Source organism: Leptopilina heterotoma, unplaced genomic scaffold, assembly GCF_015476425.1.
Source record: "Leptopilina heterotoma isolate Lh14 unplaced genomic scaffold, ASM1547642v1 Lhet_81, whole genome shotgun sequence".
NCBI lineage: Eukaryota > Metazoa > Arthropoda > Insecta > Hymenoptera > Figitidae > Leptopilina > Leptopilina heterotoma.
Genome location: NW_025111185.1, coordinates 3,949,834 through 3,972,111, shown reverse-complemented (window position 1 = coordinate 3,972,111; position 22,278 = coordinate 3,949,834). Strand labels below are relative to the sequence as shown.

The 22,278-nt window shown below is 24.1% G+C and overlaps 1 protein-coding gene across 1 annotated transcript in view; it reads right to left on the bottom strand.

Moving 5' to 3' along the window:
- Window positions 1-22,250, bottom strand: part of LOC122511326 (ABC transporter G family member 3-like) — a 43,807-nt gene extending 21,557 nt beyond the window's left edge. Inside the window, exons 1-7 of the mRNA XM_043626484.1 lie at window positions 22,111-22,250; window positions 15,398-15,784; window positions 9,288-9,405; window positions 6,921-7,116; window positions 5,171-5,318; window positions 855-1,094; window positions 19-132 (exon numbers count right to left, since the gene is read on the bottom strand). Coding sequence (XP_043482419.1) covers window positions 19-132; window positions 855-1,094; window positions 5,171-5,318; window positions 6,921-7,116; window positions 9,288-9,405; window positions 15,398-15,623 — 1,042 coding nt within the window. The 5' untranslated portion in view covers window positions 15,624-15,784; window positions 22,111-22,250. The remainder of the gene's footprint in view (window positions 1-18; window positions 133-854; window positions 1,095-5,170; window positions 5,319-6,920; window positions 7,117-9,287; window positions 9,406-15,397; window positions 15,785-22,110) is intronic.
- Between the last annotated feature and the right edge of the window lie 28 nt (window positions 22,251-22,278).

Here is a 22,278-nt window from a genome sequence, read left to right as displayed (position 1 = left end):
ATATGTAAAACTAATTACCATCGATACTCGATTTTATTGCTGGCAACGTGTGGTCCTCATTTGGTATACTTTCAATTTTTTCTATTAATTTTTCTATTGTGACTCCGTACTCCCCAATCGCAACTTCCAACACTAAAATATAAAAACAATTATTACCATCTAAATTTTTATTCTATTATATTTTATTAATTAAAGGAAAGGATTTAGATTTTATTTATAAATATTTTTAAATTGATATTTTATGAATCGAATATTTGAGAAAATTATGCGAGTAAAGAGAGTAAATAATGAGTTGATATTAGATATTTGCTTCTTAATGACCTTCACCTCTTTCAAAAACTATTTCGCTTAAAGATGCTGCTTTTATGGAATTAAATTAGATAAAATTTCTAGGGCATTGGAGCATCCAAATGTTTCTTAAGGAACCTGATTTATTAATAAATTATCTTGTTTCACATATCCTGTACTATCAACTAGGGTAAATGTATGGAAAATTATGTCAATTAAACCGCGTAATCGTAATTGGAGAGAGATTACAAAAAAAGTCTCATTACATTACGTCATTATCATTCACTTTGCAATATATAAAAATAATGGGATATTTAGTTCATCTCTATTTATGAATAAAATTGTATCATTATCTCGAGAATAATACTTATTGTCTCTTCAACTTTGATACAGAAAATATTAAATCACAATATAAACAAAGAAAATGTCATTAGTATGACACACTTTCAGAAATGATTCTTAAATGAATGTCATTAAATATATCAGAAGAATGGATTAAGAAATATATTTTATTATAAAAAATAAGAAAAAATAATTAAAGAAGAAAAAAAGTGAATGAAACGTACAAAAATCTGCTGGATTGTGATAAGGTGGACAGTCGGCTCCGATTGATGATAAATGTGGTACTAGTGATTGTATAGATCCTCTATATATACAGTGACCTTCGGCAACCGCGTAAAGTTGGTCAAACATTTCGAAGAGCAGAGCACTAGGTTGATGAATCGTACACACTACAGTTCGTCTTTCCACTCTTGCCAATCGTTGCAAGAGAGCAATGCACTGGCTACAGGAAGCAGAATCCAAGCCTGAAAATATCGAAAATTTCTTAATATCTATAAACATGTAGATTATCATTTTAAATATTTACAGTTTCAACATTACTGTGCGAATTTTAGAAATTGGCAAGAAAACTAGAAAATGTTACGCGCGAATCGTGGTATTTAATTTCTTTAATTTTTTGCAAATATGCAAATTTGTTTTTATTTTTCAATATCTACTTCAATTTTTGAATAAGTAACAAAATTTTCACAAGCTCACTTATTAACTAATTAACTTATTATTATTTCTTATTTTCAAAAATTTTAATAAAATCCTTCCCAGGAATTCAATTATTTTCAATACAATTTTCATAAAATTATTCGAAACAATTTAAATATTTTCATAATTATAATAAAATTCCTTAAAAGAATTCAATTATGAGGCATTTTACGTGAAATGTCCTAAGTTGAAATTTCAACTTCTTGAAAAAAATTGAAACTCGGAGAATTTGTTGTTCTATCAAGTAGAAATGTGACCCAAAAAATATTTTTGATTTTTTCGAAAAATTGGAGGGGGTAGAGGGGGGTCAATTTGACCAATTTTGCCAACACCGGCTACTTTGTGAATTTTTTCTGAACATACTTGTAATGGGAAAAATTTTTTAGAATATCTTTCTGAAAGGTTTTTTCGTCCTCTTTCCAATGGTGAATTTTATTTTTTAATATTTTAAAAATTTACCCTAGTTTTTGATAATTAATATTTAATTTTCAATTTCCCAAAAATCGGTCCGTTTTTTGAAAATAAATTATTGCAAACGAAAGCTGAGGTTTTTTCCTATCGGCATGTAAATTTTCAGAATGCCCTTTTTTTTTTGTTTTTGAGTTATTAAATTTCAAAGAATGAATTGCGTCCTGGGCGCCTCGTCTCACGCCGGTTGCCACGCGGCTCAGTGCAACCGCGACGCAGCGCGCCGCAATTTATTCTTTGAAATCTAATAACTCAAAAACAAAAAAAAGGGCATTCTGAAAATTTACATGCCGATAGGAAAAAACCTCAGCTTTCGTTTGCAATAATTTATTTAAAAAAAACGAACCGATTTTTGGGAAATTGAAAATTAAATATTAATTATCAAAAATTAGGGTAAATTTTTAAAATATTAAGAAATAAAATACACTACCGGTCAAAATTGAGAGACCACCCATTTTCAGGCGATTGTAAAACGTTTTAAAACACAAAATGTATTAAAACTAAAATTATTTTCTTTTTATTTTTTGAAAGATGATAAAATTTTGAAAAGAACAAGATCTTTTAGAAGTCATTTGGCCAATATTATATTTAGATATTTTTAAAATTACTCATTTTCAATGTTTCACAAAAATTTGAATAACTTCTAAAATAATGGAAGCTTTTTGATGATCCTAGGCTTATTTTAAAGGTCATTTGCTACACTATAAGAATTATTTATAGGCATTAAAGTATAATTTTTTTCTTAGAAAATGCAGACCTTCAAACTTAGACCAAAAAAATTCAAAAAATTTGGTACAATTTTTCTGTACTAAAAACTATTCTAGAAAATATATAAAACATCATATGGTGTAGAGTTTTCAAGAAAATTTAATAAAAAAAATACGTTTGAATTTTAAAAATTATTTTTCTGTTAATAAGATTGTTTCAAATTTTTTGAATTTTTTTGGTCCAAGTTTGATGGCCTGCATTTTCTAAGAAAAAAATTATACGTTAATGCATATAAGTAATTCTTGTAGTGTAGCAAATGACCTTTAAAATAAGCCTAAGATCATTAAAAAGCGTTCATTATTTTAGAAGTTATTCAAATTTTTGTAAAACATTGAAAATGACGATTTTTTAAAAATATCTAAATAAATTATTGGCCAAACGATTTCTGAAAGATGTTGTTCTATTCAAAATGTTATCATCTTTTAAAACATAAAAGGAAAAAAATTTTAGTTTCAATAAATTTTATGTTTTAAAACGATTTTCATTCGCCTGAAAATGGGTGGTCTCTCAATTTTGACCGGTAGTGTACACCATTGGAAAGAGGACGAAAAAACCTTTCAGAAACATATTCTAAAAAATTTTTCCCATTACAAGTATGTTCAGAAAAAATTCACAAAGTAGCCGGTGTTAGCAAAATTGGTCAAATTAAATCCCCTCTACCCCCTCCAAATTTTCGAAAAAATCAAAAATATTTTTTGTGGCACATTTCTACTTGATAGAACAACAAATTCCCTGAGTTTCAATTTTTTTTCAAGAAGTTGAAATTTCAACTTAGGACATTTCACGTAAAATGCCTCTTATGTTCAAAAATTTGGATGAAATTCGTTCAAAGAATTTAATTAAAATTTAATTTAATCAAATTCCTCAAAAAATTCATTTATAAAAATTTTGATAAAATTCTTTAAAGAAATTCAATTATTTTCAGTACAATTTACAGTAAATTCCTAGATGAAATTTGATTATTTCCCAAAATTGGATTAAAATTCTTCGCAAGAAGTCAATTATTTTCATAAATAATCAAATTTTTTTGCAAGAATTTAGTTGTAATAAAAAATTGTAATAAATTATTTTTAAAAATAAATTTTTTTTTTCAAGAATTCAGTTTCTTTTAAAAAATTGTAATAAAATTCTTCGAAGGAATTCAATTATTTTCAAAAATTGTAATAAATTTTTTGTCATGAATTAAATATTATTGTAGGTAAATAAAAAAAATTCTTCGCAAGAATTTAATTATTTTCATAAATAATAAAGTTCTTAACAGGAATTCAATTATTTTTAATACCATTTTAAAAAGAATCCTTAAGACTTCAAATTTTTTTAAAAAATTTTAAACTTTCATAAAAAATTTAATTATTTAAAAAATTTTAACAAACGTCTTTTGAATAATTTAAATAATTTTAGTATAATTTCAGTTAAATTCCTCGACAAAATTGAATTATTTTACAAAATTGTAATAAAATTCTTCGCAAGAATTTAATTTATTTTTAAAATTTCTAATAAAATTCTTCACAGGAATTCAATTGTTTTATAAAAAATTGTAATGAAATTTTTGGTTAAGTATTCAATTATTTATTATTACTTTCAGAAATAATAAAATTCTTACAAGCAATTCAATTATTTAAAAAAATGTTAACAGAATTATTAAAAAAAATTTATTTATTTTCAGAAATTTTGATAAAGCTCTTGCTAAGAATTAAATTAATTATAAATAATTAAATTTCTCAAAAGAAAGAAAAGAATTGAATTATTTTCAAGAAATTTTGATACAATTCTTTATAAGAATTTAATTATTTAAAAAAATTTTGATGCAATTTTTTATAACAATATTATTCAATTACTTTCAATTTAATTTTAACTACATTTCTCGAAAGAACTATTTTTAGTGTGCCTAAAATTGAAATTTTTGCTCAAAAGAATTAAATTTTTCTTCTAAATAATTGAATTTGTAATTTTACAAATTATATTATTTTTATAAATAATAAAATTCTCCGCAGGTATTCAGTTATTTTCAATACAATTTTAATAAAATTTTTCGATAGAATTGAATTATTTGCAGGACAATTTTAATTCATTTCCTTGAAAGAATTTAATTATTTTCAAAAGTTTCAATAAAATTCTTCTTAACAATTCAATTATTTTCAGTACAATTTAAATTAAATTTGAATTTTTATAAATTTTATTTTTTATTGTTATTATTTTCATAAATAATTGAAATTGCAGAAGAATTTAATTATTTTTAATACCAGTTTCATAAAATTTCTGGAAAGAATTCAATTCTTTTTAAAAATTTTCATAAAGTTCTTTATAAAAATTTAATTATTTTCAATACATTTTATTTAAATTTCTTGAAAGAATTCAATTATTCTCAAAAATAATTTTTTTCAGAGGAATGAAATTATTATCAATAAAATTTCTTTATAGAATTAATTTTTTTTCGAAATTATTAATAAAATTGCTTTAAAGAATTCAGTCATTTTAAAAAATTTAATAAAACTCTTTAGAAGATATCAATTATTTTCACTACAATTTAAAATAATTCTACTTTATAAAATTCAGTCTGACAAAATTCGATCGACTGAAAATTCGAAACACAGTAAAAAAAACGTACCAGTTGTAGGTTCATCAAGAAATAATACTGATGGATTGCTGAGTAGCTCTATAGCAACATCAAGTCTCTTTTTTTGTCCACCCGATAATCGACCGCATAAGGTATCATAGCAATAACCAAGTCCAAGAATTTCAAGAAGCTCCAAAACCTGTAAGAAAAATTCAGAATTACTTTCTGTCTTTAACTTATAAACATATCTTTAAAAATGAAAGTGTTGAAATGTTTCCATTAACCCCATGAATGTGTACGATGCACGTAAAATATGTGCCATAAAAAAAACCTGTCCAGAGAATTGACGATATTGCATACGAATCGTAAAATAAATTAAAAAAAAAAGAAACAAATTTAAAATAAACTTAGTCTTATCATTGAAAATGAAATTTAGATCAAGATCTTTTTCAACTTTATTTGAAAATGAAAAAGTAATTTTTTCCTACGAAATTCTAATCTTAATTTTTACAATGAAGATGATGATTTACAGTATAAGTAGAAAATATTTTATATCCGAGAATTATTATAATGCAATATCAGAAAGTCTAAGTCATCAAAAAAATTAATAATTTCAAATCGATCAAATTTTCCATTTATAAAATGAAAATTAATGATCATTGAAATATACACGTGGAGTAAAAGATTGTGTTGTAAAATTTTTGCATAATTAAGAATGTTTAAATCTATAATTTTTATTTTATGAGGGTCATACTATCAAGTGCAGTGTTATTATTATTATTATTAACGACGTATAAAATAAAACAAGAATATAGTAAAATTTTGTACAATTTAACAAAACAAGTTTTCATTTGATTTTTTCCCTCTTTTATCCGTCACTTATAATTTGTATCGTATATAAAATCTTGGCATGCAATTAAAATTTACAAAAAAAAGTAAAATAATTTTTTTAAAAAAGATACAAAGTTGACTAATTTTATTTACGTTTAAGATTTATAACCAAATTGTTTTGTTTTTTCTGAGAGTTAATTTTTCTTGATTTTTACACTAGTGGGAGAATTTAACTACATTTTTTTTCTGTTGGCAGACATTTCGTCATCTTTGGCATTATATTGATAAAGTGAGAAAATCTTTCATCGAAATGTGGACATTTCAAATGCCACAGATAATTTTTGCAATATCGATTCTTTTTTTTATTGATAAAGCAAATGAAGATTTGCTTATAAAAAAATTGTTGAAAAAAAAGTATTTGGTTCAAATAACCGATTACTTGTCTATTATCCTATTTGCTTGAATCAATTTTTAATTACATAATAAATTTCTATTTCAATCTATTAAATCTTGTTTGTTGAATATTCAAATACTGAAATTATTGGTTCAAGTAAAATTTATTTCAAACCAATTTGATTGTAATAAAAATTATTTGAATCAAATAAATTTGAGAGTAGACAAGTAGTCGGTTATTTGGATTAAATAAATTTATCAGCCCTTAGAAGCTTTGTTAATAAAATAAATAAAAATATTGAATTTTTAGTTTTGAAAATCTCGTCAAAATGCAGTTTCTCGAATTACATAAAAATGTGTTAACTAACATTCGTTTAGAGGTAAAGAGCCAATAGCGAATTTTTATGTAAATACAAATTGTCTTAGGAAACATGTATCATTAAGAATGATTGATAGTAAAATATAAACAATGAAGAAATCTTTCGGAAATTGAAGCCTGAATTTTTGTTTTTACAATCATAATATGCAACAGAAAAAAAAATTAAAAAAAATGCAAAAGCCTATTTCATTTACACACCTGAGTGTGTTTGTAAGCAGAACTGATAGTGTAGCCGAGTTTGAGGTGAGCGGCAAGAGTCATGGCTTCTCCCACCGTTAGTCTCGTTCTTTGTAAAGAATCCTGTTGTATGTAGCACGATGTTCTTCTCCACCTTTCACTGTGTGGTACTCGTTTCTTTCCATTCACTAGGATTTCACCGGTAGTACCTTGAACACTGAAAAAAGGAAGAAAAAAAATTTAAATACAGATCATCAAAATCATAATCGTTGTTCTTTATTCGCCAAGAAAATTTTCCAACAGAAAAATTCCAAGAATGAAGATTTGAACTCGAGGGATCAGTAGGGTCGTGAGTTTTGTCACGTAGCCCCAGTTCATTGCACCCAATTATTATTTTGCATTTCTCTCTTCTGTATAATATTCGTAATAATTCGGTACTGACAAGACAAACGTGACAGAACTCTGAAAATTTAAAGTTATATCAGATATTACTCCAATTTTTTCCTCAAGTTTTTCTTAATTAAAGACTACAATTAAAAGAATTATTCAGAAAATTATGAAGTTGAAACACCCGCTCCGGAAATTAAATTTTAAAGTTAAATATTAAATTTTTTTGTTGAGAACCAAAATTTGCAAAAAGTAAGTTTCAGTTTCATCAAAAAATTTATTTGTCTACAATATTTCCCTTACATTGTAAATAATCGTTTGAATAAATAATACTCAAATGAGGTGAATAGTATAAAAAGTGTTTTAATTAAAAAATTGATTACAAAACTGACTTATTATGATATAATTTGAAATATCATCACATTTACAGCAGAGGAATTAATTTCAGTAATTTTCGAAAACAATAAATTGAAATGAATGTCAAATAGCTCACGTCTTGCAACTGAAATAACTTTTGACATAATGACATTCTAAATAAATATGAGACGAATACGTATTTATTCAAATTGTATACAATTTCCAACAACTAAATACTTTTTTCCCCATTATCAGATATAACTTTATATGCAATTTTACCTTATATGCTTTATAAAATGTCAAAGAAAATATGAAATAAAAGTTCCATTCCATAGGAATGTTTTTATATTCTCTCGTGTTCAGTGAACATTATATAAAACAATAATCCTTATAACAACGGAAATTACTCATAATTTTAAATTTATACTATACTTAGATTTTACAAACTATTTTTCTTTCCATTAAACTGTCTTATCGTAATTTACCCACATGAGAATTATTTCTTTTTTAAAATGTCCATCACGTTCTTTATATTAATATTATCTCCCATCGTTTATGAGTTTTTAATTTTTCTTTCTTACAAAAATTATAATCCAGGAAATTGAATAAATTTAAGTTTACTTTTATTTTTCTAATCTTGACCTATAAGTTGACATAAATTAATATCCATTTTGAAAAATAGAGAATAAAAGGCATTTGACACTTAATTGCTGGCTATCATCATCATTAGTCATTGTCAACTTTTTCCTATAATTTTCACAATAATTAGAAAAATTTATTTTCCTTCACACACGTCTAAAGTTGAATGTAAAAATCTTATTAGACTTGCGCATCAACTTTTTAATAAAACTGGATCCAGTTATTACATTAACTATTTCATTTGATCTGCATTAGTCATTTTCTTATCAGCGATGAATAATAATGAAAAAATCGCAACTTAAACTCTATAAAAAATTTTATATCAATTTTAACACTCAATATGCTTTATAACATAGTATAAAATTTCAGCATAAACTTAGTTTCTTTTATCTAAATAATTCTTTTCCGTTTTTTCTTTCCTTTCTCGATTAAATTTTTATCCTACTTGAAAATGAAAAACAATTTTTAGCAATTATTTTAATGAAATACTTAAAAACGTGAGTGTTGAGATCTATTAAAAGACGTAACAATAAATGTGCAAATCAATTCAATCAGGTATTTAACATGGATTTTCTGATAAACTAATTACAAGTAATAAAATTTTCTTGTCTTATGTTAATTAGGATAATGCGTTTTCGAATCGATTCCTATTCATTATGTAATAAAAATATAAAAATGTGAATCACGTTTATTGCATCTCGATTGCTTTGTAAACCTATTAGGTGTTACTTGACTTCCGTCTCTTCTATTTGTAACTAATTTAAATATGTAATAAAAATATTTATAGACAAATATTTTTAAATTACTTCAACTCTGTGAATATGTTAGAAAAATCCTTTTTAATGATTCAGTATACTTTGCTTGTTTGTTTCTTTTTTTGATTATTTTCCAAATTTTTCCAATTATTTTTCAAAGACAAAAAAAAATAAATAAACATAAAAATTTCTAGAAATTGAACATAATAAATTCTAGAAATTTTTTTCTTTTTTAAAGAATGTTTCTTACGTAAATCCAGCTAGAACGTTCAAAAGTGTTGATTTTCCAGCACCGGAAGGTCCCATGATAGCTGTTAATTCGCCAGCTTTAAAATCTCCACTGACTCCATGCAGAATCTCTTTGGGCTCTGTAAGAGAAATAAAATAATTAATTTACAATATTTTTGTAAATATGTATTTTAAGCTGAATTTTTTCTCTTGTTCTAAACGTAAAATTCAAAAATAATTGAATTTTTGCGAAGAATTTTATTATTTATGGAAATAATTGAATTCCTGAGAAGAATTTTATTAATTATGAAAATAATTGAATTCCTGGGAAGAATTTTATTATTTATGAAAATAATTGAATTCTTGCGAAGAATTTTACTACATATATTTTATTCTTTATGAGAATTTATTTTTAAGAAGTAATCAATTATTTATTCAATAAATTATTTATTTTTGTATTTAAATAATTGAATTCTCGTAGAATTTTCTAATCAAAATTGATTTGAAAATTTATTTTTTTTGAAATTTTGATAATAATTGAATATTAAAAGCATTGGAGCATGAATTTTTAGAAAAAATTGAATTTTGAAAAGGTCTCAAATTAAAATCTTGTAAAATTTGCATTTTTCATACTTTTCAACTAACAATTCTGAACAATTAATTTTTTTTAAAAAGTTCTCGTCAAAATTTCAATTATTATCTTTTCAAATAATAAAATTCTTCGCAAAAATTCAATTGTTTTCAAAAATTTTAATAAAATTCTTGTCAAAATTTCAATTATCTTTATAAATAATTAAATTCTTCTCCAAAATTCAATTATTTTCAAAAATTTTTCTCAATTCAATGATTTTTAATATGTAGGGTGATGTGGGGTGATGTGAAACATGGGGGGATGTGCAACACCGCCGATTTCTGATCTACAGTTCGATATTGAACAGAGCCAAGTATTGCCATTTGTTTGTGTCCTCAGTAGCTTGTTTTTTATATAAAACTCACGAGACAGCTCGCAGCTAGGTTTACTGTACGTAAGTTGACTTAAATTTCTCGAGAAGGAAATATTTCTCGCGCTTTACATTTCTAGTCGTTTTTGGTCGTTTTGTGAAGGGTTTTAATTTATTTTATAGATAAGAATGTGCTTATTGTTGCTTTTTTAAGTGTTTTTAAATATCTTTTTATATTTTGTGTTTCCATTGCATTGAATTGCGTACAAATCATTTTTTGCAAAATATCATATTTGGGGTGATGTGCAACACTTTTTTTGGGGTGGACATAACTACTTTTTACATGCCATAACTGCGATTCACATGATGAATAAAAAATTCTTAGTTATTTTCCTTTAATTATATTTCTCATTCAGTTATAAATAAATAAAAAATTAAACAAAAAAAATTTTTTTTTTCTTTGGTGAAATCTCTACTTTTCAGAGGTCAACTATACCTCAGTAAATTTTTTTTTGGCAGATTTCGATTAGTTTGCATTAAAAAAGCCTAAAATTAATAATTAAAGAGATTTTCATCGATATTTATGCATTACATACCTGAATTTTACTGGTGTTGCACATCACCCCAACTTTTTTGGAAAATGCAAAAACAGACGTTTTTGAAAAAGCGAAAAATTTGTAGGAAAAATTTAAAATTCTGAAAATCTAATAATGCAGAAATATTCTATTATAATGCCTCTAAGTAATTCAATTTTGAAATATTTAAAAATTTAATTATTTGACATGTTTTTCGTCCAACGAAAAAAAACGTTGCACATCACCCCACATCACCCTATCTACTATTCTAATAAAATTTTCCAAAAGAATTCAATTATTTAAAAAACAATTGAATAAAATTCCACACAAACATTTAATTATTTTCAAAAAATAATAAAAATTTCACAGGAATTTCATTATATTTACAATTTTTTTTATAAATTTCTTCGCAATCATTCAATTATTTTCATAAATAATAAAATTTTTACAGGAATTCAATTATGTATTTTGGTAAATAATAAAATTTTCATTTTTTGTCCGTAAAGTCCGTATTTTGAAATACTTTCACTGGTTCGAGTCCTGCTGCGTAGAATTTTATTATAATATTTGAAAATAATTGAATTTCTAAGAAGAATTTTATTATTTATGAAAATAATTGAATTAGTCAATATGTAAGTGAATTTTTTAAAAATTCGAATTTAAAATCATTCAAAAATTGAAGTTGATATTTGAAAATAAACAAATTTTTAAAAATCTTTTAAAGATCAAAAATAAAACAAGAAATTAAAAAAATTTTATTTTTTTTTATTGTATTTTTAACTCTTTATAACTTCAGAAAACACCTCCTAAAGTATTTATAACCAATTGTAAAAAATAAAAGTAAATTTTTCAAAAAATATTCAATTAATGTAAAAAGTCATTGACAAATTAAGTAAGTCTTAAGGGGATGGTGGCGTCCAACTTTTTGTTACGACCACTAGAAACATTGGTGCTAATGTATGTAACAGTGTCTGAAATAAAAAAAATGGTGGGGGTTCAATTTGCAAAAGAATTTTAGGTAATTTATGGATGGCCTCTAACGATACATATAAGTTTAAACGCATTTTTCTCAAAATAACGTTTTCTCAAATTGCGGACAGTTTATCTCTGAATCTACTGAACCGATTTTAGTAAGGGGCCGTTCAAAAATTACGTAACGCTATTTTTCGGAAATTTGAACCCCCCCCCCCCTCCCCCCATGTAACGCAATGTTGTATACATTAGCGCCATTTTTTCTGCTGACCGTAACAAATAGCTTGACCCCCCCTCCCCCCTAAAGCGTTACGTATTTTTTGAACGGCCCCTAAATGATAACTCGTTTTGTTTGTTAGCATGTCCTGTGTGACAATTTACCAGAAAATGGTCAAAAAATTAAAAAAAAACATTTTTGCAGACTAGAAAAATATTGAAAAACATAGTGTATTTTTAAACAAATTATTGAAACATCTGCTATTTTTTTATTTTAGTCGATTTTTCATTATTGGTGGTAGATTTCTATGCAAGACACCTTCCTTTTTAAAAAGCAATTTGGATTTTTTGTTTCCGATTTGTCAATCTTGAGATAAACTGTCCGCAATTGGACAACTAACATTTTGGAGTTTCGATCTGAATGCTGTCTGCAGATTATGATATTAAATAAAAATTAAAAACAAACCATTATTTTTATACTCCAAATATGTACTAATATAGGCAAAAAAGTTTTTTAAATATTTATAATAAAAGACCTAAGAAATTTTTTTTTAAAATTTGGTCTTTTAAGAGCCTTCTAAAGTGTAGTAGTACCTTAACTATAGAGTTACGGTAAATTATATAAACCGCATTTTTTTAATAATTAAATTGATTTTTAAAATAACTCTAATAAAAGAAATTAACTAATAAACTTATTACAGCAAAATAATAATAATAATGTTAAAATTATTATTTCTCGCATTATCTATCATTTAGATAGTCACAATTAAAAAGTTGAATGATAATTCATTTATATACATATACACATAAGTATATTACAGTAAAAACCACATAATTGCGTTTTATTACACAATAAGGTAATTCCACTTGACTTAATAAATGATTCGACAGGAAATAATTAATAAAAGTTGAATGCTCAATCATTTTTTTCAAAAGCAGATGACATCTGTTTCGTGTCAAACTTAATTCTGCGAACTTTGAGCGGCGTTTCCGAAAGCATAATTGCTTTTCTAGTTAAAATGACGTAATTTTTGTTTTGCATGACCAAATGATAAGAAACTTTATTAGATGATAATAAAAATATGTAGGTACTTTGTATTAACCTTCGATTTAAAAAAAAATAGAAAGTGCGAATTCTATTTTGCAAATCCTGATCCAAATTTTTGTTATACACAAACTAAAAAAAATACACTTTCTCGAATGCAAAAAAAAAATATGTGACACCGTAATCATTTTTAGTCAATTTAAGCTATTTTGGTGGAATAATCTTAATTATGTTGAGACGATTAGAAATTGGGTCAATATTCGATTATCAATTCTACGACACCGAATCTAGAGCTTTTTCAGTAATAAATAGACATATCGCTGCACAAATGTCGATTATCAAATAGTTCAAGGACACCGAATCACAAATCCATTAAATACTTGTTACAATTAATTTAATAATAATAACTAATTTCACGAAAGCAATTAATCTACACGAGAACATATTGGTTTTTAATTATTGATATTATGATTATTTATTATTGTCGCATATTATTTTTAATGCATTTTTAACAGACAATTAAAATTTCAGACTTCAGTCTACATTTTCTCGGAAGTTAAAAGAAAAGTTGGAAAAGTTGTCTTAAGGAAAAATTACATTCTATCATTTGCTTATACTTTTTAATCATAATGAAGAAAAAATTAAAAAATTCCAATGATTAACTATATATTAGCGATGATAAGAAAAAGTTCAAGGTGAAGATTGCAGTAATTCGAAAAAGAGTTTATCTCTGTCTTCATAAGATACTTCATCAATATATTATTCATAACGATTCATCACGAGACATTTGTGAAAGTCCAATTTTCACATCGGATGCAATTTTTTGTTTATAAATAATAAAAATAATGATCAATTTCTTATATAATGCATAGATATAGTATTAGAAAGATTATTAAACATCGTTTAATGAAAAAAAGAAAAAAGTTTATAACCCATGATTAATATTTTCTGGCAAATTAAAGCCGGATATAAATTTTAATAATAATAAATAAGGAAAAATATCATGTAAATTGATTCGAGCCTTCAATTTTAATCCCCTCATTATTCAAAACGGATTATGAGGAAATTTATAATGAAATTCAGATTGTATATATTATGTGGAAAATGGCTCAATTTTCACTTGAGTTGAAAAAGAAAAAAAAAGTTTAAATATAAAATTATTTCATTTCTCATTAACCTCAGGCCACAATGTGACGATACAAGCTATTGTCTATCGTTTCCTTTGTTTCGATATGAATAATTTAGTGAATCCATAAGATGATTTCATATTTTAATTATTTTCTTTGCTTTGTAGGTTGAAAAAACGAGAAAAAAAATTTTTCCTTACATCAATATTTTTTTTTCAGAAATTTGTCATATTGTTTAAATCATTTTAAGTAAAAAAAACTCGCATTTAATTATTTCTGAAATTGCTGGTCTTCTATAAATCAATTAGAATTTTAATTTTTGAGAATTCAATTATTCAAAGAAAAAAAGACAGGTTCACAAATAAATCTAAAAACCACTGATTTGCAATGCAATTTTACGGAATTTCGATTGTTTAAAAATTTATCAATTAAATATTTAAATACGTGACCAAAAATTCAATTAATTTAAAAAATAATTTCAATAAAAATGTTGTAGAAACAAATTACTTCGGATTTTTTAATTAAAATTATTTTCCATTCAAATTTACAATTTTTGAAAATAATTGAATTTTTGCCAAGAACTTTATTAAAGATTTTTTTAAAATAATTGAATTCCTGCTACAAATTTTATTACAATTTTTAAAAATAAATTAATTCCCGTGACGAATTATTATTCTTGAATTATAATTCTTGAAAATATGTAATTTAAATCATTCGACGAATTTTACTATTTTTAAAAAGAAAATGAATTCTTGTGAAGACTTTTATTTTTTACGAAAATAATTGAATTTTTGAGAAGAACTTTATTAAAATTTTCCAAAATTATTGATTTCCTGCCAAGAATTTTATTAGGATGAAAATAATTGAATTTTGCAAAGAATTTTACTATTTAAGAAAATAATTGAATTCCTTAGAGAAATTTAATTAAACTGTATTAAAAATAATTGAATATTATTATTCTTACGAAAAATTTTTTCACAGTGTTTTAAAAATAAATTAATTTTTGTGAATACTTGTTGATTTATTTTACGACAATAATTAAATTCTTGAGAAAAATAATTGAATTGTTGATAAAAATTGTATTGCAATTCTTGAAAATAATTTAATTTAGCTATATATTTACGAGAATAATTAAGTATTAAATATAAAGAGTTGTAATTCATTAAAATTAATTAAAATAATTAAATAATTTTTATATTGTACGTAGTAAATTTTGTTAGCATTGAAAATAAAACATAAAATAAAAGTTTATTTACCAGGTTTCAATTTTCGGAGGTTCCATTGCTTGATGCTGTACCTAATATTCCGAAAGGATAAATCGACTTCCGGCCTCTTTGGGAAAGAGTGTTTCTCTTGCATAAAATAATTATTGTTTCCAGGCACGCATGTCTCATTCACGTCGCTTTGACTAGTATTATCCACCTGGCAACAGCTTAAAGATGATCGGGAAGGCGAGCAATGATTCGAATGATTCGACGTCATTCTGATGATCAAAGAAAAAAATTCAAATTCTTCAAGTTTCAAAAAAAAAAAAAAAAAAAATTATCCTCTATTCATCCTCATTCAGAAATTTGGAATTAATTCTTCTCTATGCGGGATTCTCCCCTTTTATCAATCTTGCATCTTGTCCCAGCTTCACTATACTGAAATCATAAGAGAGAAAGTTGTTTAATATTTCTGAATTCTGCAATGACCGCATTTGCAAAATTAAATAGTACTTGAGTCAATTTTTTTTTCTCTAATGAGCTGTAAATCGCTTCAACCTCAATACGTATGAATTTATTATTATATAAAAATTGTACTAATTGCGATTTCTTAATCAAAAAAATACTTGATTCAATGTTTTGTCTAACAACACCAAACCATAAAAATAAATTTTTCAATCCAACCATAAAAAACTATTTTTCTGTAAAATTCATAATTTTAATTTCATAATTTTCATTTTTCGAAATTTTCAAACTAATATTTGGGAAATACAATTTCAGTCACGTTTAAATTAAAAACTTTCTGCCAAGATTTATATATGATAATAAAAAAGAAAACAAAAAAGACGAAACGACCTCTTCACGGTTCTGAAGCATGTTTCAAGATTGAAATCTCGAAATCTCTCCACATCGAATTTTCTGACTCCTAAACCTCAATCACTCCTTTTTTTTACTTCTATTCCGCTTGCAAATATATGTAACGTTAGGAACTTTCACAACATACTTATGTCCGTTATAATTATGCAAATATTTTGGCTTAATAAGAATAATAATAATAAAAAGTTGACAGTTTTTCTCGTAAAACTATTTTTAACAATTTAATAGAACTTGTCAATAATAATTGCTTTTTTTCCCCACGGAAGTGTTTTAGAATATCTTCATTAACATATTGTTGAGACCACGTATTAGAATCGTCTATTAAAAACTGCCTACACTAAGAAAGTAAAAAAATTTTTTGCAAAACAATTGCATAACAAAAGTAGTTTTAAGGAAAAGGTCATCGACTAATGACTTCCTACTTTATACAAATTTATGAGGGTTGGGAATTTTTTTTTTTTTTTTTTTGATGATCAAGAAAAGCAAATATTATCCAAGGCAGGGTTGATGCAGGTCAGGGGAATCAGAGAATTTTATTAAAGTAAATTCAATAAATTTTGACAAAATTGTAATGAAAATAATTAAATTCTTTCGAGAAATTTTACTAAAATTGTACTGAAAATAGTTGAATTTTTTCAAGGAATTTTATTAAAATTATAATGAAAATAATTAATTACATGAAAAAACTTTATTAAAATTTTATTAATTTTTTATTTACGAGAGTAATTAAATTCTTGAGAAAAATTTTATTTAAATTCTTGAAAATAATTGAATTTCTATAAAGATTTTTATTATTTACGACACTACCTAATAATTGAATTTTTTAAAAATTTAATTAAGAAATTCCCGAATAATCGAAATTTAGTTAAATTGAATTGTAAACAGTATTTCAAAATTAATTTAGGTGAGCTTGGAATAATTGAATTCTCAACGAACTTTGTCAAAAATTATTAAAAATAATTGATTTAGAGAATTTTAGTTAAAAATCCCAGAAAATTAAATTGAAATCATGAAAATAATTTTGAAGAACTTACAGTAGCAATTTTTATAAATTATTAAATATCAAAAAGTTTGAAATTAAATTCTTGTAAAATTTGTATTCATATGGAAAAATAATACTGATTTAATATTTATTCAAAAAAGAAAATTTGATGTTTTTGAATAATTTTACATTTCAAGAAATTCGCGAATAAAAGTATTAGAATTTTTTTTTCTTCATAGTCATTTTTACAGTAAATTAGAATATTTTTTAGAGTCAGGGAAAAATTCGAAATTCTGTCTGAAAATCAGGAAAATGTCAGGGAAAATCAAAATCAAATTTTCCTTGCGTAATTTCATTAATGAAAGTCAAAATAACAATTTTCCTCTTAGAAATCGAAAATTCGATTCTTTTGTATTGTTTCAATTCTTTTCATATCTTCTCTCGCATCAAATTACAAGGTTTTCCCAGTGCGTCAGAAAAATTATTATAAATTCGCACACAAAAAAAAAATAAAAAAAGAAGTATTGAAACGTTAAACTGCAACAAGAAACATAAACTAATGTATCAATGAAAGTCAAAAGTTAATTAATTTTACTGCCAACAAGAGATGATCAATCATTTTAAATTGGAAATGGAGTTAATAAATAAAAAGTCGACAGATAAAAACAATAGTCGACAATGTGTTTTGTTTAATGTTTAACGAGCAAACTACAACGACCGATAAATCCCTAAACATTTTTTCCCCACCAAGAGAAAAATATCAACAATACAGAAGAATAAGAAAAAAAAAATTCAAGAATGAAACATTGTTTGACATTTGGCAATGAATACCATAAAATATCACTCGAGGGATTTTTTTTTTGAATGATTAATAATTTATTGTGCGAAAATAAATTAATATAATTCAATGGGTAATTATTTGTGTAAGAGCAAATATGAAACACCGTTATATGGAGCTACATTAATTTTATATAATTAAAGTCTTTCTTCCATATTATTTTCTTTTTCCCTTTTTTTCTTTCTTCATTTTCTTCCTTCTTTTTTATTTTTTCACTTCTTTATTTTCTTTCTTCTTCTTTATTCTTTTCCTTCCTTATTTTCTATCTTCTTATTGTTTCTCTTTTTTATTTTCTTCTTTTCTTATTTTTTTCCTCTTTTATTTTTTACTTTTTTATTTTTTTCCTTTTTTATTTTCTTTCTTCTTTATTTTTTCTCTTTTTTTATTTTCTTCCTCTTTCATTTTTTCCCTTTTTTATTTTCATTCTTCTTTATTTTTCCCCTTCTTTATTTCGTTCCTTTTTTATTTTCATTCTTCTTCTTTATTTTTCTCCTACTTTATTTTCTTCCTTCTTTATTTTTTATTTTCTTTCTTTTTCATTTTTTTCTTCCTTTATTTTTTTCTTTCATTATTTTTCCCCCCTTATTTTCTTTCTTCTTTTTTTTTTATTTTGTTCGATGTTTTCTAAGTGCTCTCACAAAAAAAAATTTCATTTAGGACCCTCTCCGAATTGTTACCACAGTGTTTTCCAAAGTTTCTTTTCTTTTTTTAAATTATATGTAAATGCACAACGGAAAAAAGTGTGAAGGTTATATGCAAAAAGAATAACAAAAATTGTTGATAATACAGTTCTTCATCCACAAGTATGTCAAAGTCCAAGTTCGTGGAGTTATCACTAACATTCAAGTCAAGGGCCGCAGACTGGAATCATAATCGGAGGATTTGTAGACAATGATGTATTTTGAATATAGTATTAATCAGAGAAGAGAAGAATGATTAAAGATCTGAGGAAGCTTCCAGAAAATCGACAACAAATTTTCAACTTCTTTCTTTCTTTCTTTCTTTGATATTATTTTAAACCAAAATATTCTTTTCAGTTTAGAATTCCTGCGATGATTTATTATTTACGACAATAATTGAATTCTTGAGAAAAATTTTATTACAATTTATTCTTGAAAATAATTGAATTTCTATAAAGACTTTTATTATTTACGACAGTAATTGCGAATTTCTGAAAAGAATTTAATTACAATTTTTGAAAATAATTGAATTCTTGAGAAAAAATTTATTAAAATTTTTGAAAATAATTAAATTCTTTTGAGGAATTTAATTAAAATTGTATTGAAAATAATTGAATTATTGTTTGAATAAAACTGTAGCCATTTATTACAATTTTGAAAATAATTGAATCCATTCGAAGAATTTAGTTAAAATTTTAAAAAATAATTCAATTCTTGAGAAGGTTTTTTTTATTAAAATTTTGAATATAATTAAATTGGTTTAAAGAATTTAAAGGAAATTTTTGGAAATAATACTAATAATAGTTAATTATTTAATAAGTAAAATTGTTGTGAATTTGAAATTTGAAATCATTCAAAAATTGAAGTTGATATTCGAAAATAAAAAATCTTGTATAAATTGCATAATAATAATAATAATAATAATAAATAAATTGAATAATGCGTTTCGCGCTCAAACGCACGTAGCATTTGCCAGTTAGTTAATAATAAATAGTGCTTATTACTTACATATGTAAATAAAATTTTAATGAAAATTTATAATATATTAAACAAAGTGCTTGCTCTTTTTGATAAAAAAGAATTAATAATATAATATATCTACAGTACAAAAACCATCATCCCCAAAATTTGTATACTTTCTAGAAATTTTCAAAGTCTTGCATGTATATAAAAAATAAAATCAAAGTCGATGAGTAGAGATTTGTAAATTTTGTTTTACAAAATTTAAAAATTTTAAAGTATTTAAAAAAATTAGTTAATTGATATTTATATGCCTATAATAATATAAGGACAAGATCGAGGTAAAATTTTTACATTGACCGCAATATTATGACTCTCGATTTCATTTGGTATTATATATATATGAATGCCTCGAATTAACATTTTTTTAATGCCATTTTTATGATAATTCTAATAAAATCAATGTCATGATCTGTAAATGTTGCTTTACAACTTTACTATAATACCGTTATGTAAAATTTTGCATTTAACCATCAATTTTTTATTATGCAACTAAAATTTTTGTTTTCTTAAACATTTTGCCGAGATGACTAGGCAGACGTTTCTTTTGTTTCTCTTTTTTAATTGTCTTATATAATTTTTTTTTTTTAAATTAATTTGATAAAAACGAATTATTATTATTATTAATTATTCCCAAGTTTCTTGAATTTAATTTACTGTAAAAAAGTTTATTTCGCTATTAAAATAGAAACAAATTATTATTCAATACCAAAATTGGTACTAAATTAGAACCTTTCTTTTTACAGTGCAAATAATGAATTTCTGTAAATTTAATTTTTACAAAATAATTAATGTCTTTAGATTTTATTTAATACAAAATAATTTCTTTAAATTTAATGGAATAAAAAATAATTAACTTTTTTTAATTGAAATTAATAAAAAATAATTAATTTTTTTAATTCGGTAAAAAATAAATAACTTATTTAAATTAAATTTAATAAAAAATAATTAATTTTACAAAATTAAGAAAAGTTTGAAATTATACGGAACAAAGCTGTTTGTGCAAAAATGCATTCTGCAATTTCTACGCAAATTGTAAAATAAGTGATGTACTAACGGTTTCTGAAGATAACAGACATGGTAGATAAGAAAAAAAAATACACAATGAAAAATACTGAATTGTCTAAGGGCACTCTAAGCCTAGGGTTATTAGCCCAGAGAACATGATTTTTAACAAATTTTTTTCTTATTTGCGTGAAAAATCATGTTCTCTGGACTAAAAAATTAAAAAAATTGTTTGAAAGTTGATAACAATTTTTTAAACTAAATTTTTTTTAAATATTTCTAAAATATTTAGAATGCATCTCAGGAGATTCGAATTTTTAATTTTTACATTATTCTTTAAACTTAAGAATAAAATTTTTTTTCAACGAACATAATATTCAGTCATTTGAATTTTAATAGAACAAACAAATATTTCTTTTCACAAAACAGCCTATAAATATTCTTCAGTTCAATTTAAATTTTTTAAACTTAATTTTATATACACTGTGAACGTATTAGAATTCAAGGCTCTTTCAAATTATTCATTTTCTTAAAAATTTAAAGTCTCTTGTTTCTAAAATGTTTTAATCCTTCTCTAATAATATTATTCGAAGACTATTTTTTAAAACCAAAAAAATAAACCTTTCTCTAGTGAAGTTTTTGCAAACAATTTTTTATTTCAATTTTTTAAACAGTGATAGTTAATTTCCTGTTTGCAAGTAAACTTCAAAATTTAAATTATTCAAATTCAAATTAAGTAGTTTTAATTCTGATTTTTTTTTTAAAATTATTGACAATCATCTTTGAAATATATTTAGAACAAATAAATTAAATACTTGAATTTTAAAGAATATAATAATATTAATATTTTGAATATTTATTTTTGCATCCACGTGGAGAAAGCTTTTGCTATTTAAATATATTGTGTGAAAAAAATTTTAAAAAGCAGTAAGTAAAATATTTTTGAAAATTTGATTTAACTTTAATTATTCTTTTAATTATTTTGAATCTTAAGCGTAATAATAATTCGACTGTCGAAGGCGCAATTATTTCAGGGACAAACATTTTAATTATAGATAACTATGTCAGGTTGAAGTATTGTTTAAAAAAAAGTGAACAATAATTTTCGAATATTGAATTCAAACGATAGAATAAAAGAAGTTTTATAATTTTGAGTTATTTTGAAATTTGCAAAAAAATTATTTGAATCAAATAATTGAGTCAATGAAATGGTTCAATTCATATTTACTGAAATTATTAGTTCAAATACGATTTAATTGACTGAAATAAAAATGATTTGATTCAAGTAAATATTTATTTATAGACGAGTAATTGGTTATTTTTTTTAGTGTTGAAGAATATTTTGAAGAAGTAAATCAAGTACCTGAATTTGAAATGTCACAAGGTGACTGGAACGGAAATGAATTTATTTCCCACGTTTAAATGAATATTTAAATTTCACACTGCCGGTTGAGCGCGTGGATAATGAAACTTTTGATTGAACTAAAGAGTGCAATCGAATGTCGCGGTTGATGATTGAAATTGTATGACA